Source organism: Phaethon aethereus (assembly GCF_964289735.1).
Source record: "Phaethon aethereus genome assembly, chromosome: 2".
NCBI classification, from domain to species: Eukaryota; Metazoa; Chordata; class Aves; order Phaethontiformes; family Phaethontidae; genus Phaethon; species Phaethon aethereus.
Genome location: NC_138582.1, coordinates 25,551,623 through 25,570,421, shown reverse-complemented (window position 1 = coordinate 25,570,421; position 18,799 = coordinate 25,551,623). Strand labels below are relative to the sequence as shown.

Here is an 18,799-nt window from a genome sequence, read left to right as displayed (position 1 = left end):
CACCCATTTGTTTCCCAGATCACAGAATGAAAAACTGTAGGCCTCCGATTTCCATGTTTAGCACACACTCTCACTTGAGACTTACAAAGTGGCTTAAATTTGACTTGCAAAAGAAAGATAGAGGCATGCCTGTATTCCCTGGAGAAAGCATACAAAAAGAATGTGGGGTTTTTTGTTATTTTAAGCTTTAGAAACTTGAACTCAAGCTGGAAGAGGGGAAAGGAAGGCCACGGCCAGGCAGCTGGTACAAGGAAGGTGCAGACACAGAGTTTTCCCCTGTGCCAGCTGGAAAAGATCCACACTGGAAAACAACTTCACAACCCCCCGCCCCAAGCCCTGGCTCCTGGGACACTGCTGCATAAGAAAAACTGCAGTTCTGCGTGCACTTTGTAGGGTTTGAAATGAAACTGCCTCGTGGATCTTCAGCTGTACCTATCTTAAAATGAAATAAACAATTATTTGGGGAAAAAAAGAGACCCCATTTCCTCATTTGCCACTGAAACAAAATGCACACAGCCTATGGCCCCTATCCATTACTGCAGATTAATTAAAACCTACAAGAAGTTTCTTGTCCAAGACATGAACACTTTTCAAGAGCACTTTCACTTGTTTCTCCAGAGGAGGTGTCTGCCTGTGCCAGCTCAGGTAGATCGGTGCTACCAGGCAGGCGTAAACGGACCCACGATGAATGACCAGAAGAAGCTTTCTTGCTGGGAGGCTGGGACTGAGGGACACCGAGACCTCCCAGACCTGAACATGGAGCCTGCATTGCCGTGGTTCCTATCACTGCTGGCTCTTCAAATCAGTGTGGAGACACTACCATTTAATGAAGGAAAAATTGTACTGTTACCATGACTCTTTGTGATCCTGGTTTTTATAGCCTTTCCTCATCTGGGATTACCAGTGGTTTAGGAAGGAGGCAGGAGTTGCCCTACTTTTCTTTTTTAGGAGTATTTTTCCAAGACACTTCAAGGGAGGGAGCCTGGCTACCCCATTCCCTCTGGAGAACTTTGCACTTTCTTCACTAAAACCTTGTTTTCCTGAAAACAGAGGCTGAACCTCAGGCTAGACTATACTAACAGATGGTATAGCCCAGCCCAGTCCAGCCCAGTGCACAGGACTCTCCTGGGAGGATGTAAAACGTCAAGCGTGGTTCCCTAGCTCAGCCTTAGCTGGGTACCTCAAATGTGTGCGTGTGCGTACGTGCCTATGTTTATGGCAAAGGCTCTCTTCCTTCCCCCTCCTTACACAAGTGTTTATTTCCTTGGAGGATAAGAGAATGAGTCTGATGGCAGAAGATAATCAGGATTTTCCCTCTACAGGTAATATAAAATACTTTGTATGTACATGTTTGTTTATACTGCACATATGCCCACAATTTTGACAGGAAGGATCAGATTTTTAAAGGTATTATATGTATAGCAGAATACTTCGAAGTCACTTAGGAAATTCTCCTAATTGCCCACCTTTGTCTATAAGCACCTACACAGATCTGAGGGGTATCAAAGGGGAATTTTTATAAACCTGTTCTGTGCCTATTTGCATTTCAAGGCAATTAAGACTCTAAAAATATCCTCAAGAGGCATTGATACCAGGAGAATGTTCAGTTTCATTAATGGTTATTTAGTTCTTCTTAGGGCTTCCTTTATCTTCAGAACACATTTAGGACAGCCATAGGATAAATTAAGTAGGATTAAATAATAAAATGACTCATCGACATAGAGGAGTTCAACATATACTTGAATATGTCCAACAAAAAGGTGCTGCTGATCGTTCTTCCAGTGGCGTTCCTCCTGTTAACTGGCCTGTAAGATGCTTTCTTCTTTCAGCTTTGACTTTTTACTGAGTTGTCTTCATTATTCAAAGTGCCATAGCGTGAACTGTGAGAATCTGGTTGTATTTTGCCTGTAAATTTTTGTCCTAAGGAAATGGGGTGAGAGAAGGGAAAAACAACAACTCTGTGAAGAATTTTAATAAAACAAATCCCCCACCAATCCATCATTTAAACATTCTTTGCTCCAGTAATCATTGTTTTCATTTGACTGGTTGTAACAATAGCTTGGAAAAACTCTGAAAAATTCTTTGAAAAATCTGTTGGGAACAGGAATAGAAATTAAGGGAACAGTATATTTATTAAATATGACTTAGAGCACATTTGTGACTCAACTCTCCTAGGTCATCCCATTATCTGATATCTCATTTTTAAACAGAGAGATAGGAAAAAAAGCCCTACTCACCAGGAATATGTCCACAGTCAATAAAATGAATTTGTAAATGCTCCTCTTTTTTATTTCTTGCAATTACAAATACACCAAGGAAAGATAGGAGACACCTGCAAAATAACAGTGCCATAGCATCATTAGAAACAGTTTACTGCATCTGAGATGAGACTTTCTTTCTGTGTTTCTTTTTCAAGGACTTCCAAACTCAAGCTGCTCAGTTTATAAAGAAACTTTTCTTCCTGGCAGCTCTATAAATTCATCTTGGGCTCCATTTCAGTCTAGTTTTTGCCTTCTGAAATGTTATTATCAGTTCCAAAAGCTCCACAGGCAAAATTACACTTTCAGCAATATATACCTAATCAAACGCCTGTGAGTGTGAGACCACAACATTTGAATCCCTGAGCAAATCTTCGCAGAGCATCTCAGCTAGAATTCTAGCATTTGCAATTTCATTAACAACTCAGTCTAGCTGCAGACAATCAACATCTCTGTTGTTTTTCTCATTTGACTGTGTGTCTCAGGGGCAAGCTGCAAGCCAGGAGCAATGAGAAACTGCTATGCTTGGATAAATCTTCTATCCACTCTGTGTTGGACACACAACCGCTAATTCCTGCCTGCCAAATACATGGGTTGAATTTGCTCATCTCCATTTTCTGTCACTTTTCCTGCAGTCAGACAAGATAGTGGTTGTGTGCACCTACTCCTGTCCAACTGCAGAGGACGAAGACGCCTGTAGCTATCAGCCCCATTTACTTGACAGCACTGTGGCACCCCAGCAGTTCTTGGAGATGCTTTTAACCACCTCACACTCCTTGTCAGGTAGCTGTCACCTGTCCCCAGAGTTGTTACAGTACCGGTAGCCAGCAGAAGGTTTCTGCTTTCACAACACCTAGGCCCTTCTTCAAACATTTATTATTACTTATATTATTCTTCGCATGCTCTGAACTTTACTGCAGGCATGCGGTGTCCTCCTCAGTGCAAGAAGATGAGGGAGAGATATTCTAGTACTGCCTCGTAGGCAAGCAACTCATATAATTCCCCATGCCTAGTGGTGGCAAAGACCAGCCCAACACGCAAGTGGAAGGTAACATGGGAGGAGATTTCTCACAGTTGTAAAAGCATCCCCTATAACATGATCTTTGGTGGAGAGCAGTGATTTCTCCTTCCTGCTGGAGGAACACATGCTGCTGGTTTTTCATTCCATCATGAGATTAATAGTTCATAAGTGTCTCATATTTTTACATATTTGGATTCAAAACTAGGCCTCCAAACTCCCAAAGCACAGACATCAATCTTCCCTTTAATGTTTTTTTATCCTACTATAATGGCTATTCCATAATACTTTAATAACAAGACAGGTTTCTTCTTACTGAGAAAAGAAGGGATTCCACAAGGCAATGCTGTTTCAGTACAAACGTTAGTGCAGATTTTAGGCTGATACACTTACCCGAACAGAAACATGAACACACTCAGCAAAGCTGCACTTTGGAATTCCTTATAAAATACGACCCCTGGAATGTGACAGAAACAAAAATTGCAGATCTTGACTGGCTTCCAAGTGATATGAATTACAGCTGGGAGGGTCAGGAGCAGTGTCATGCTCAAACAGAGAAAAAAAATCCCAAATAAGGTATTAATACACATTGTGATGGGTTCACTATATACTCATATTCCATTATCTAGGCTTTCTCAAGATACTGCGTAGGACTGGAGAAGATTTAGTCTATCAGGTTGGAGTGTGTGCTGTGTTAGTAACGGCAGAGATGCAGGTATTTTTTGCATTGTCAGCAACGGTTTTTATGCAGGTCAAACTCAAGGTCTTATTCACAAGCAGAGTCATACCAATGTAGCTAAGAGGTTCTTCGTAGATTTAGTTAAGCCACTCCAGCAGACCATGTGGACATCTTAAGGCCAATTGGGAACAGGTTTTCGGTAACTAGCTATCCCCCTGATGTTTACACCAGGTTAAGGGCTCCAGCAGCCAAGTTTGCCAAATCTTTCTGGCTGAAGGGATCACTAGCTCTTTCTGGTTGCCCCTTTTCCAGGAATTAGCACCTCTGCAGTGGAGGTGACAGAACCAGATGTGTATCTGGATCTCAGCTGCCCCAATTCACAGCCAAGTATATTAGCTTTAAACCACTGATGAGCATAGTTTTGCTTAGAAACGCCAGAGTGTGAACCAGCGCAGCTGATGTGTGACTCCAGCTTCAAAGGCTGTGACTCAGGATGGGGGAATCATGAGCTGAGGCATCTTCTACGAGGACCCCAGTAAGGTTCAGCAGAGCTTGTTCTTCTAAGCCCTACACTGGTTTAACTAACCTGGTGCAAATGCATGTGTATCCAGTCTCAAAGCTATTAAGCCATTCCTGAATAGGTACTTGATCTTTTAAGGAGGCACAAGGCCAAATTCCCCATATGGTCACAAGAACGTAACCCCCTTTTGGCACAAGTCTCCTCCCAGTCACAAAATGTAGGTCTCTTCTAACACAGGTGCTGAGGCAATCTGTGCGTGAGGCTAACTCCCCTTCTCATTAATGGCAGCTCTGCATGAGAAACTCCTGCACAGCAATGACAGGAAAGCCCCCAGTGTGTGTTAAAATGAGTCATAAATGTTCTAACAACATGATCATTTTGGCTCATTGCTGATACAGCATCTTAGTCGTCCTCCCTACTCATGTTCTTACGCTGCGCACCATTTCCAAGATTTGCAGTCCCTCTTTAACAACACTGAGTTCAAAGTTCTCACCCAGAATAAAATGTTAAATGTTTAAAAGGTCTTTGGAGTAATTTTATTTCCTTCACTTAGCCTAGAATTCCACCTTCTGAAACTGAATATACACTAACTACTATGAAACACAGCTGGTTGTCATTTGAGTGGTTTGCCAGGCTGTTAAAATTACTCTACCAGTTTGGATACGGAGAGGCTGGTGTGTACATGGTAAACGCGTTTACTGGATGTCAAGATGAGGCTAGGATAAATGCAGCTACTTCTAGTAAGCCAGCAAGGCACAGTAAACTGTACATATCAGTTCTGGAAATTCTAGAAGTTGACTATTTTTATTTTGTTTCAAAAGTTGTGAACTTACTCATTTTTCAGAACTTAAACACCTGTCACTTAGGAAAAACTTCTTTTTGTGAAGACAAACATGACTGCTCTGATTCCTGTTCCCAGGCAGTAATTCTTGAAAACCTGATATTTAGAAAATCGTTCTGTAGAGGCAGAAGGCCAGAAACAAACCTGAAATGATGGCACTGGTGGTGAAGAACACAAAATTAATGGGCACAACTGCTTTTGCTTCATACAGATGCATTGCTTGATTCAAGAACCTGGAAGACAAGAGTTATTGCATCTCATGCCTACAGGAGTTTCATTGCACTTTAAGTCAGGTTAAGCCACTTTATGTCAGTTTAACAGTAAGTGTGACAATTTCTTACCACAACAGTAAGTAGCCCTGGACAGATGCGTATGTGTATTGAATTTACCTTCTGGTTTTGACTCTGCAGAGTCAAACAAATAGGTGAAAGCAAGAAGGTTGGCATGGATTCTGCTGGCCATAGGCTGTCATTGGAGAGTCCTTTGAAGCACTGTTGGAAAAATTTTGTCTGCCACAGATAAGGGAGGAATGCTAGGGTATTACTGCTTATGGTCTGCATCGGTTCTTGGAATCAGTGCTGCCTGAGAGCAGCCAGGGACAAGTTGCTCTAATTTAAACAGGTTGTGTAAGGGTATATTTCCAGCACGGACACGAACACGCAAGTCCTCGTAGGAACTGTTTCACTTTGCTGAAGTCCACATTGCTGCTACTGCTCAATCCAACTTGGCTAAAACACATATTTGTATGTTTATGCATGCAATCATACCCCAGACACACTCTGTCCTGCTGGGAAAGTTCAGGGAGGTGGCTCCAAGCCTGTGCTCCTCGGGTTGGAAACTCTCTGCTGTGCTCCTCCAAAAGGCAACGCAAACCCTCACCAGAACCATGAGCAAGAGTGTGCAGGACCACAGGAGCGCGCATTGCACACAAACCTGTAGGACTGAGACACTGGCCATGGAGCAGCCCGCACAGTCTGCATCAGCGGATGAAAAAGGCAAAGCAATTAACCCACTTGCACAGAGACCAGGGCTATCAACATTTACCCGCAGAGTGATGAATCGTGAGTGTGAACTCTCAGATGCACCGGCAGATACTCTGTTATGTGAACGGTGCATTTCAGACCGAAAGAGAAAAATCAGGAGGCTGCAGAGTGTATTCAAAACCTACAAAAAGAACCACACTTAAATGTTTCACTGGTACAATATATGTGCACAGTAAAAATCCAAGCTTGGATCTGTTTTAGCCATTAAAGTAATTGCATGGTTATTTTAGCAACTGTTGAACAGTCTCCATGGTGCTTTAAAAATAAAGAAATCCTACATATCCACAAGATAGTCAGGATTTTGAAGTCATTGAAAACACCTCATTATTTTCTCCCATTTGCAACAAACTTGGTCACAGGGACTAAAGCAGTGATACCATGGTCCAGCATTGAACCCAGGAGGGTGTTGCAGCACAGGCTCCTCTGAGCTATCACATGACAGTCAAATAAAATAAGAGAGGAAACAAATAAAATGAAAAATTTAGACTGACAGCACTGTCTCTGTTAGAAAATGTGTCCAACAGAGAAGACAGAGACACGCTGATCCCAGGGAATGAAATGGGCACATTTCATTTCTGTTTTAATTTTGACCCTGCAAATGAAAGAAAGAAAAAAACCTGGCAAGGAGGAGAGGTTAATTCATCAGCTTCCTATTTACCAAACTTTTATTTCCTATTTTAAATGCCCTGAGCTGTTCTCCCAGCGAAGACAAGCTGGGTGTAAATCACTCTCTAATCTGTTACAGGGGAGTTCCTGAGTCAGCCATGGAGAGTCACTGCGTAATAACGCATGGACTTTCTGATTCCACATGGGAATGGTATGTTCTGCCACGAGAAAGCTGGGCTGGCTCTTCTACCGGAAAATAATCATGCAAGTAAACACTCAGACTCGCACTGGAGCAGTCTAGATGAGATTACTGAATGATGCTATCAGCACCTGAAGCAGAGGGACCAGCATAAAGGGGATGGCTCTCTGTTCAGCTGCAAGTCGTATTTTACAGTGCTGCCACCCCCAGCAATCTGCAAAGGCAGCATAAAACAATCACGTAACAGACCAGAGGCCAGCAGGGAAAATCCTGATGTTCCCGGCACACTAAAAGTTAACTATTTCCTAAAAAGCTACAGACATACAGGGTAGCAAAGTGCAACATGCAGATTTAACAGAGGCAGGGAGAAAGCTGAGGTAAGCTCTCGTTTTCAGCTTGACAAGTGACATAAGGTAGGGAAAGACAGATGCATAATGAGGGTAAATGTGGCCATTTGATTATTCAGCAATGAAGGTTTCCAAAACTAACAAAAAAAATTTACATAAATACAAATTTCATTTAATGAGTTCAAAACCTGTGACAAAACTAGAAATTAATTTGGAAAGACCTTGTATAAGGTGATAATGAGAGGAGGTAACATCTATGTAATTAATCAGTTATAAACTGAAAAATAAAGCCTAAATAAACATTATAATCAGTTTTAGGCAATTCATGCATCTGTCAAAGCTCTGCCAGGAATCTGTTGCCTTTAAGTGCAACTTGTATCTGGAGTCAATATCGGTAGCAAATAAAACTGACAGATAAATGGGTACAAAGGTTAGGAGATAAGTAGAATCTCACTTACTTGACTTGGAAAGCACAAGAAGTTGCCATTAAAACAATCATGATATAGAAAACAGGGTAAGTTAGCTGCATTTTCCCCTTTGCAGAGAGTGTTATCATGCTGGCCACAGCCTTTACAGCGATGACAGTCAGTGATGCTGAAAGGGAAAGCGAGAGATTAGAGCAGGTTTCATGGCCTCAGAGCATTGGTGAGGGAGGACAAGGTGCCAGGTCAGAGCCACAGAGCTGATCACCTAACGAGACACTGAAGTAGGGTTTGGGCACCTAAAACTAAGTGTGTGATTTTACAAATGCTCATAAACTACTGCCTAAACTCAGAGTGGCCTTAACTGCATGTGTGCTTTGTGTTTTGCTTTTAAGTTCTTGTGGCATTGAGGTCTGCCACCCTGCACCTACCCAAAGTTTCCCCATTTTCACTAGGGTAGCTGAGGTTAGCGTCAGATAAAATCTTGCAAGGTAGATGTGTGTGTGAGAGAGGCAGAGGTCGGGTAGATGAAAGAACTGGATCCATTTCCCACTGTGCCGGGCACATGTCCTAAACACTGGACTACCAGTCAGAGGTAGTGCAACAGCTTCCACACCTTCCAGACATGCTTTATTTAACTCCAGCTGCTAATTTGGAACCCATGTTGCATTATTCAGGAGGGGTCTGAGAGGTTTTGTTATCTGTTGAAATCAGCTAGGACACTCCAAATAGCAGCCTGCATGTGACACTGGCAGCCTAAAATAACAACTCACCCTCAAGATTTCTCTGCTGAGATGGGAACTGGCCAAAGCTGACTTCTGGGATCGCATCACGAAGCACCTAACTCTCCCCATGGGTTATGTACGGAGAGCGGACAACCAACACAGGGGTCTGCATTTTGTTTCAAGGGCCAGGCTCTTAAGACCATTTACTGGACTTAGCACACAAACCAGACTATTTCAGTAGTGTGTTTTCAATCCATTTAGTCATTGTCATTGCAGCACCACAAACAAATCTCAGACAGCAGGCAATGATTTTGATAGATATCACCAGTTCAGAGAAGTCTTGCAATACACATCTTTTAGAAAAGGGGCTGACAGTTCAGCTAAGAGCTACTTTAGATTTCCTTTTGGAGTGCGCTCTTGGTTTGTTGAAGCTCACCCAAGTAGGCTGTGATTACTGCAAATAAAATGTAACAAATTCAAAAGAACCTAAAAATGATAAGAAGAGTCAGGGTGCAGAGATGACCTTTGAAGAAAGGTAATTAATCGTCAGGAGCACCGTCCCCCAGCTGGGATCCAGTTCCAGCCTCTGCCAGAGCTGAGGAGTGTTGGGTTTCGGTGGTCTGATTCATCCTCCTGTAACTGCAAAATTCACATTGGCAAGACGAGCTGCACTCGTGCAAAAAGTTCAGGCTGAGGTTTGGGAGAAAATGTGGGGGAAGAACAAAGTCAGGTCTGTCGTTTTGACTGCAAGCATTTTTCTTATAGCAAGTCCAAAAGTTCAGGAGGAGTTTAGGAGTTGCATACATCTTGTGATGATCCTGTTTACCAGCATGAAATTCACTGTTTTCATGACAACCTTTCCACCTAGTACTTCACTTCTTGCTCTGTAATGGAAATGGGTGAAGCGGTTTAACAAACACAGCAGTAATATTGAGCAGAGGAGGTCAAATACTGGCCTGAAGTGGTGCTAAAGGTATGATAAAAAGCCAAAAAATACACTCAAGCCCCAACAAGCAGCCTATATAAAAAAATGAAATTTGCACTCTAGCATGGGGGAGTTATTATTTTAAAAGAACACTTACAGACAAAAATTAGTAGTTTGAATTGTCCAAGTAAGGGTAAACGTTGCTGAAAAAATGTGTGCTGGTTTTGCTTTACCTATTAAACTGTCTTTATTTCAATCCATGATTTTTCTCATTTTTACCCTTCTGATTCGGTCCCCCATCCCACCATGGGGGACTGCGTGGTGCTTAGTTGCCCGCTGAGGTTACACCACAAAATGCTTCTGATGAAAGGGCAGTTTCCATCCTTACAATTTTAATAAACCAGAAAAGAAAGCATCAGGGTTTTTTTGGTTGGATGGTTGGTTGGTTTGGGGTTTTTTTGAAAAGTGGAATGATCTTTTTAGTTAAAGTAGCCCTGGAATAAGTTGCAAAACCTAGGAAATGTTTTTCCTATCACTGATAGAATGACCCCCCCCAAGGCTAGTGTAACAAATGATGTCACTTTCCAGCTGTTAGGGCAGGAAACTCAGAAATCCCACTTTAATCTGAAATGTTTCCCCTCAAACTTATGATAACTCCCAGTATATACACAAGGTAAGATAATTCTCACCAAATGAACTTGCAGAGTTGTACTAAGCAAAACGTTCACAGATTTTACGATCACCTCTGTATTTTCTTCATAATGAAAGTAGCTCTCATATCTAATGAAGCAAAAAGGCTGCCTTCTTTTTAAAGAAAACTTTCTGCATGTAATTTACATCTGCAAAACCCTCCACCAGGAATGTATCTGTGCAGAAATCCCCTTCCACGAGCTGCCACCGAGAATTTTCTGCACAGAGACCCAAAGCCTCGTCCACCCCTCCCACAGCCAGGGCCCCCTGAGGGCAGTGCGCATCTAACAGCTCTCTCTCAGCCCCTCATCGCTTTGCTCAGCAGAAAGGTTGGAGGACAAGCAGAAGGCTCCAAGTCTAGTTTTGTGGGGAATGCCAGGCACCAGGACAGCTGCAGGAACCAGAGCCAGACACAGTTCTGGGTTTCCTGCTCGAGGGAAATGTCAGTATTTCAAAAGTTCCCATGAACCAGGGTTTGTTTGTTTGTGTCTTTTTTAATAGAGCAGAAATAATGACACATTTTTCCTGAAGCTGCACATGCTCACCAAAACCTCAGCAGCCACCAGCTGAAATTGTTATTTTTGGTTGATTGCAGCCTGACCACCAAACTGCAGTTAGTGCCTGCTGGGGCACGGGTTTGCAGCCCTGCTGCTGTTCAGCCGCTCCACGCGTCCCTTTGGCACTGGTGGCATCGGGGCTGGCAGGCTCCACGGCAAAAATAAGCATGCGGGGCTACACAGTCCAATGGCCCATGTATCCCGGACCCTTGTGTTGACCTTGCTTGGGGCAGCCATCGTGGTGGGTCTGCCCAGAACTGCAGCAGGCAAGTGTAGAAGCCCATCTGGGGATCTTCAGGTATGTGACAAAGAGCATGGACCCACTCATCGCTCAGGAGCGCACAGTGCTTCATGCTCCCCATGGCAGGGTTGGAAGCAGTGGAGCAGCTCAAGCGAACTCTGCCAAAGCTCGCAGGCTCCATGCTAGGAGCTGAGGGATGGCTGGACGCACATGTCACTCCTCCAAACCAAGAGCAGTCAAACAGTTAGACCTAAGGCGTTTGGGGCTTTTCCATCTCTGCCTCATGCAGGGAGCATGGAAAACCTTCAAGGCTTCTGCAGAGCTACAGATCGTAATGTTCCCAGTGCTGGGAAACTTAAATGGGAAGACTCTCTCAAAAAAGTTGGTCTGAAAGTCTGAGCTTTTCAGCTGGGTAAGAAACTAGTCAGGGATCTGAAGGAAGGCACTTAATAAATCTGTGAGGCTTTTTCACATTCAGTTAAATCCAAATTGTGTAACTGTCAAACTTCAGTGAAATTCTGTTTTATCAAAACGCTTGTGACCAGCTCCATTAGAAATGTGCTTTATAAGTCTCCACAGACTGATGCATGTACCTGCTGAACTCAGTGAAAATATAACCACTAACTTCAATGGCACAGTTCAAGCACCTTTCACTTCAACCAAAGAAAATTAGTGTCCCATCAGGGTTTCATGGAAAAGTAACAAAACAAGGACAGGAGAAGACATGGGATGGTGACAAATTCTTAATAGATGCCTGCAAGCAGAAGAGCTTCCTGACATTTTTCAAAACTGATTCATGCTTAACTTTATTGAAAGCTGCCTGATAAAATGATCTCACTTGTTTCCCTGGGTATTGATTGTGGTAACGTTAATCAGAAGGTAAACTTCAGTGGCCCACTGAGTTCTTGCTATGCTTCTGGAAAGGTGGTAAAGTAGGAAATGTTGGATATGCAAACAGGCATAGATAATTCAAACAGAAATTCCTGCACAGTCACAGCATACCACTGCTTTTGCTTACAGAGTGTTTACAAGGTCTTAAACTGCTCTGTTTTAAAGAACTGATTTTCACAGCTAGCCTGCTCTCCAAAACAAAGTTTCAAACAGTCCACTTTCCCAGGATCTAAAGCTAAAATGTTCTTTAAAAAAAGCTTCAGAATACCATTGCACACAGCATATTAATTTCAGGAAATCTGTAAAAAGAAATAGTCCCAGCAAGAAGCATAGAAACTATGTTCCATAATCAGCTTTTCTCTTCAAAAAGAGACCACAGAAAGAATAATGTGAAATGTTTCAGCGATTCTCCTTCAGCACACTGCTTTGAAATGGCCCTAATCTAAACTAGCTGGGGAGACTGAGTGACAAGGAATTATCAAGTAACAGACAGGACCTTTAAAGTGAATATGTTCTTACCCAGTAGTGCTACCATCATCAACAAAACCACGATGTGCTTCACAGCCTTTCTTTTGTAAAAATAGAGGAGAATGCAGAATATTATAATTTCTAAGATCTGAAAATAAAAGGGAAGAAAGTCAGAGCTGTGAAACTTTGTAATAAATGCCTCATTCAAAGTCTTTGAGATGTCACATTCATTTTCTCTGCTCTAACAGTTCAAAGAATTACTTTCTCAAGCATCTTCTGCTAAAAACTAACCTTATTGCCAGTTGACTGAACTGTCAAACAATTGTTGTCATTTATCTTTCCTATTATAGCAAAAATTAAACTTTAAGCATTTCTTATTTCTTTAGTTTTTCTTTTTGCACTTCTAGCTGTACTTTGTCACAGGTAGCATTTAGAAGACTTTTTTAATATGACAGCAAAGATACCCGTGTTTATTGGTAATAATTCTTACAGAAACTCTGTTTATAATTCCTATGGAGTAAAGCACTTACCTGGAGGAACAGCAGTCTCTCCTTCTAGCTCTGGTATTCCTTGTGTTACTCTTTGTTACATGCAAGCTTATTTTTGCTACCCTCTTTGCCCTTCTCCCCACTCCTACTGAAAAATATTCCCCCAAACACTGTCTTTTTGTTCAAACTTTCTGCTGTACATGGTAAGGAGGAAAACATTTATTTCACGTGGTGTTTCTCAAATCACAGGTACGTGTCAAGAGCTTACCTTGAAAATCTCAATGACACACTAGCAGACCACACTGCAGGATATCTGCAGTTGCTGAAGCAGCTTTACCTACATTGTGCATGGTCCAGATTTGCTCCTTCAACACCATCTGACAGCTAAATAATAGACACTTAAATTTACTGACTTGCTGTTAGTGTGTCTCTTCGCAGATTCCCTTAGTAACTCTTGCCTTTTGCCATCTCAAAAGCATAGATAGTCTCCCACCTACCCACATCGCCCAAGTACTCCTCTATGCCTAAAGTAAACAGCAAGTGCAAGAGCCAAAAACCTTCTGTGAAGCCCAGAAGACTGACAAAAACAGGGGTGATGGACCTCTGCACCTTCTGAGAGGCACTCAGAAGCCTGGTAGCCTTAGAGACAGTGTGAAGAAAGAGAAGTTTGTTTGTGCGTGTCGGAAATGGGGGGAAATAAGACAGAAGATGAGACTGTCATCATTAATGAATCTGTCATTTTTTACCAACAAAACCAGTCATAGAAAAACCTCACATCTATCTCCTTGGTTTTGTCACTAACGTACTATTTTACGTTTTATAATGCCACTCCACTCTTAAACTAGCAGTTGCCACAAGGCAACACTAGACTTGAAAAGACCTGGGTGAAATTTCCAGAGAAGCAACTGAACAGTTACTAGCGGCGGTTATATAATGTACCATGGCTGGCTTCTCATTTGGAGAGTGGCTGCAGCAGGAAAGCCGTCATCGGCTATGTTCAGTTACTAAAATTCTCTACCACACTCACACGTCCCCCAGTTTAGTAGTGTTCAAAAATATGAACAGACCATAATTATGCTTTAATTAATTTTTTATTTACCTTCACACTGATTCCTTGCTCTCAAAGACAACTGAGAGGCAATTGCATCTCAGAACACTACAAAGACAAATCTGGATTTTATACCACCTTTCTTTAAAAAATGTCAAATATTTATCACAAGATTAATAACAAAAAAAGGCAAAGTGTTTTGGGTTTTTTTGTGAAATGCGTTGAATATAATAAAGCATTTTGCTGATGGTTAAAAAAAGGCATTCCTGGACTAATCCTTGTTTAATAATCTTTGCGATCTCTTGTGGAGTGCTGGTCTCATCTCCTTCCAGAGTGACATCCCTCCCCACCAGGCTTGCACCCGGAGGTGAAAGCTGGGCCACCAGATGGTAGAAAAGAGGCCTTTGCCTCAGCCTCAAAGTAAGGAACTTGGCCAGCCTCCCCAGCTTTCTTCAACAGGGCAACACTGAGTATGTGTGAATCAGGAACCAAGATATTAAGAGCTGCAGACATGTAAGTTCATCTTGGCCTCCCTGTGGAAAACTACGACAGGGTTTTGAGGGAACTCGAGAGGAGAAGTAGAGGTAGCAGCTTCGCTCTTCACGCCGCTGGCAAACACATCGTGGGGCCAGAGGGGAGTATCGCATTATCAGGCTGCAGCTACAACAGCCTCCAAATAGCTTCAGTTGCTATTTTGACAGTGAACAATTGCTAACATAATAGAAGAAAGCTGTGTTAAATAAATATTCCCCATGTGGAAAGGTAGCCAGGCTAAGAAAGAAGTTCCAGAGATGTCCCCTCTTCTGTGACGCGCCGTTTCAGGACTGGCACACAGGGTGGTGTGACGGGGATGGGGCCGTGGCACCAGGTGACACAGCACTGTAAGATATGCTTCATCCCCAGTGCAAACCTGAGCACCCATCATGTCTCCCAGACCCTTGGTCAGGTTGCCACAGAGTATGCAGAAACCCATGAGACAGCCTGACTGTAGGCAGCCAGCTACATGTCAGGTATTGATTCAGTTTATATCCCCTATACAACTTTAATCACAATGCCAACAGAGGGAAGCACCATCATCTGCCCTGTCCCTTAAGATTTCCAACTATGCAAGAACAATCATCTAAAATCAAGCCCAGGAACAGCTGCTAGCTCAAACTGCTCCACCACACCAGCTCTGGTGTTCCACTCCCTCTTCTACCTCACTCCAACCTTCAGAGTGGCAGGTACTGCCAAGCACCACCGACCTTGACTGAGCCAAGTCACTGTTGCTGGCTCTGTCCATCAGTCCTCTGTCAGTCCTCATCCTGTCATCAGCTCTTCTCTTGCTAAAGCTACCAGAAAGCTCCACTGTGATCTCCTCCTGTTTAAAATCAAACAAACCCACCAAGACGACTCACTTCTGGAAGGAAACAGCCAAGCAAAACCATCAAAAGGACATATGAAAGTCCCTGATGGCAGCTCTGGAAGGGGAGCATAGGTCTGTGTGCTTGGTTGCTTCTGCCTCCTTGGGGAAACCCCAAGAGCAGCAGTGGTGTAGGGCCAGAGATGGCAGTCCTGTGGCCAAACCTGGAACAGAAAGCTGACGTTTGCTTTTCAGGGCTGTTATTTAAGGTTACACAGCTCTGTCCAGTCTTGGAAACTAAGCATGAAATTCAAACAATTAGTTTTCACGTTGAGCTGCCCAGCAGCCAAACTATTCTTCCATGGTTCTTTGCCGCTTGGTGACCCACCAACAGGTAGCCTTTAATCACAAGACAAGGGAGAGGCCATTGAGTCATGCTGCAAGCAGAGTGCATGGCTCCTAACAGGACCTCACACAGACGGGGACCCTCCTGGGGTGCCCCAGCTGTTGCCTATGATTGTCTCCTGAGAATTACCCAAAATAGTGCTCACTCTACTTGTTGTTAGCTGCGGTAGTGTTAAATACAAAGTCCAGGAATGGGAAGTGCGTAGATTATATCAGCTTCACATACTCTGTTTAGAGGAATTGAAAGAACTTGACCTGGTTACAATCATTTTGGCTATTATAACTAATCTCTACTGAAGTCTCCTCAAGCCCACATCTCATCAACATTTTTTTAATAATTGTGATGTTTTCCATGTTTCTAAGCATTACCATAAGGCACCAGAACAAAATACCACATTGTTTGCCTCAACTGTTTTTCTGGGATATACAGCAACCCAGGGACCAATGAATCAGGAGGTCTTCTAGGTACTTTGAAAGAAAAGCAGAAATGCTTTGAACCTGATTTTACAGAGATTAAATATTAACAACCCAATACTAACTATGCTTCTGCTCAGGGAAACCTAAGAGCTTCATCTATAATTGATGTCTTCTGTAGTGACTTGAAGTGCACATAAGCAAAAGAGAAAAAAAACAAGTTAAGACAGTCATTCTTGCTCAGAAATGATTATGCTACTGCAGAGTCTCAGAAGGTGACTCAAAGTTGTCTCATGTGGGAACTAGAGGCTCTTTCTGCAGGAACTCCTCTGGTGCCAGTGGAGTGCCACATGGGGATGGTTTATCACCCACACAGAACATTTTGTACCACTGGGGCTTTGTATTTCTCAGAAGACGACACTTTAGGACTACTTTTAGAAAGACTGTTGGACTGCATTATACTGCTGTACCATTTCCTCGCTATATATTTATACTGGAAACTCTGCAACTTCTGCTGCACTTCTTTATATCTCGGCAGCCAACCTGTACTAGGCATTTTACGAACAATCACGAAGAGCTAGTTCCCTGCTCAAAGAGAATATTTACAGCAGGGTTTCCTTGAACTTCCAACGGCATACCAGGATAATCAGGCTGGTATCTCAGAGTCTCTTGAGGAGCCTTTCACTCCTCCCTCTTCTTTGGACAGAGGAAGCTCAAAACAGATGAATCCAGGGAGCAGAAGGAACAAATAAAACCTGATATGTTGTTGACTCAACAAGATTTGCTGTGTACTTGCTCCATCCTTCCCTGCAACCCGTGCTGTACATGTAGAATTGGATACTGGCTGAGGCAAGGAAAAGAGAGAAGAGGGGCAAGAAAGCCCAGGGGTTACCTACCACCTCCTCATAATGTCTCCTAAGAAGAATACAGCACAGTCTTCCTAGGCATTCAACTGTATGCTTATTAAATTTTCCTGAAACAAAGTCAAAAAAGTCCTCATATAGGGAAAGCAAGCTGTAGTACCCCAAAACTAGTACTGAGTACCCCAAAGCTCTTGGGCGTTGCCTTCAAAGGCCTCTCTGCTACCTGAATGTGCATATTGTGATTTATGAAGTATGATCATTAATTTATTCCATTGAGCTGTATCACCATCTTTCAGGAGCTCTTAAAATGCACAAAAAAATTGAGCAAGAGGATCAACTTTTTTGTGGTAGCATGTACTTTCTGCTTACTCAGTAGTCTCGTGGATAGTTAGTTGTATTTAAAGTCTGCAGGTTGGCTAAGAGATGAAGGTCCTTAAAGTGTCTACTCGGCAGCTTTCTAACTGAGCTTCTGTGCTGGTTTTGGCTGGGATAGCATTAGTTTTCCTCACAGTAGCCAGTATGGGACTATGTTTTGGATTTGTGCTGAAAACAGTGCTGATAATACAGGGATGTTTTCATTATTGCTGAGCAGTGCTTACACAGAGTCAAGGCTTTCTCTGCCTCTCACCCCACCCCACCAGTGAGTAGGCTGGGGGTGCACAAGAAGCTGAGAGGGGACTCAGCTGGGACAGCTGACCCCAACTGACCAAAAGGATATTCCATACCATATGATGTCATGATCAGCATATGTCCAGATGGAGATCGGTGATGAGTGGTGTCCCTCAGGGGTCCGTAGTGGGACCAGTACTATTTAATAACTTCATCAATGACATAGTGGGATCAAGTGCCCCCTCAGCAAGACTGCAGATGACACCAAGCTGAGTGGTATGGTTGACACGCTGGAGGGATGGGATGCCATCCAGAGGGACCTGGACAAGCTTGAGGACTGGGCCCATGTGAACCTCATGAGGTTCAACAAGGCCAAGTGCAAGGTCCTACATCTGGGTCAAGACAACCCTGGTATCAATATAGGCTGGGGGATGAAGGGATTGAGAGCAGCCCTGCCAAGAAGGACTTGGGGGTAGTGGTGGGTGAAAAGCTGGACGTGAGCCGGCAATGTGCGCTTGCAGCCCAGAAGGCCAAACATATCCTGGGCTGCATCCAAAGCAGCGTGGCCAGCAGGTCGAGAGAGGTGATTCTGCCCCTCTACTGCGCTCTGGTGAGACCCCACCTGGAGTCCTGCGTCCAGCTCTGGAGCCCTCAGCACAGGAAAGACATTGACCTGTTGGAGTGGGTCCAGAGGAGGGCCACAAAACTGATCAGAGGGATGGAACACCTCTCCTGTGAGGACAAGCTGAGAGAATTGGGGTTGTTCAGCCTGGAGAAGAGAAGGCTCTGGGGAGACCTTATTGCAGCCTTCCAGTACTTAAAGAGGGCCTATAAGAAAGGTGGGGACAGACTTTTTAGGGCCAGTTGTGATAGGACAAGCGTTAATGGTTTTAAACTAAAAGAGGGTAGATTTTGACTAGATCTAAGGAAGAAATGTTTCCCAATGAGGATGGTGAAACACTGGCACGCGTTGCCCAGAGAGGTGGTAGACGCCCCATCCCTGGAAGCATTCCAGGTCAGGTTGGACGGGGCTCTGAGCAACCGGATCTAGTTGATGATGTCCCTGCACACTGTCCCTGCACACTGCAGTACTGTTGGACTAGATGACCTTTAAAGGTCCCTTCCCACCCAAGATTCTCTGATTCTCTGAGTCTATGATATAAAGCTGGGGGAAGAAGAAGGAAGGGGAAGGATGTTTGG

The 18,799-nt window shown here is 43.4% G+C and overlaps 1 protein-coding gene across 1 annotated transcript in view; it reads right to left on the bottom strand.

Moving 5' to 3' along the window:
- Positions 1-1,825: 1,825 nt before the first annotated feature.
- Positions 1,826-18,799, bottom strand: part of NIPAL2 (NIPA like domain containing 2) — a gene marked incomplete at its 3' end in the record, with an annotated part of 52,591 nt that continues 35,617 nt past the window's right edge. The window contains 6 exon segments of the mRNA XM_082014752.1: positions 1,826-1,920; positions 2,238-2,332; positions 3,670-3,733; positions 5,461-5,549; positions 7,970-8,105; positions 12,482-12,662. Of these exon segments, the coding sequence (XP_081870878.1) occupies positions 1,826-1,920; positions 2,238-2,332; positions 3,670-3,733; positions 5,461-5,549; positions 7,970-8,105; positions 12,482-12,662 (660 nt within the window).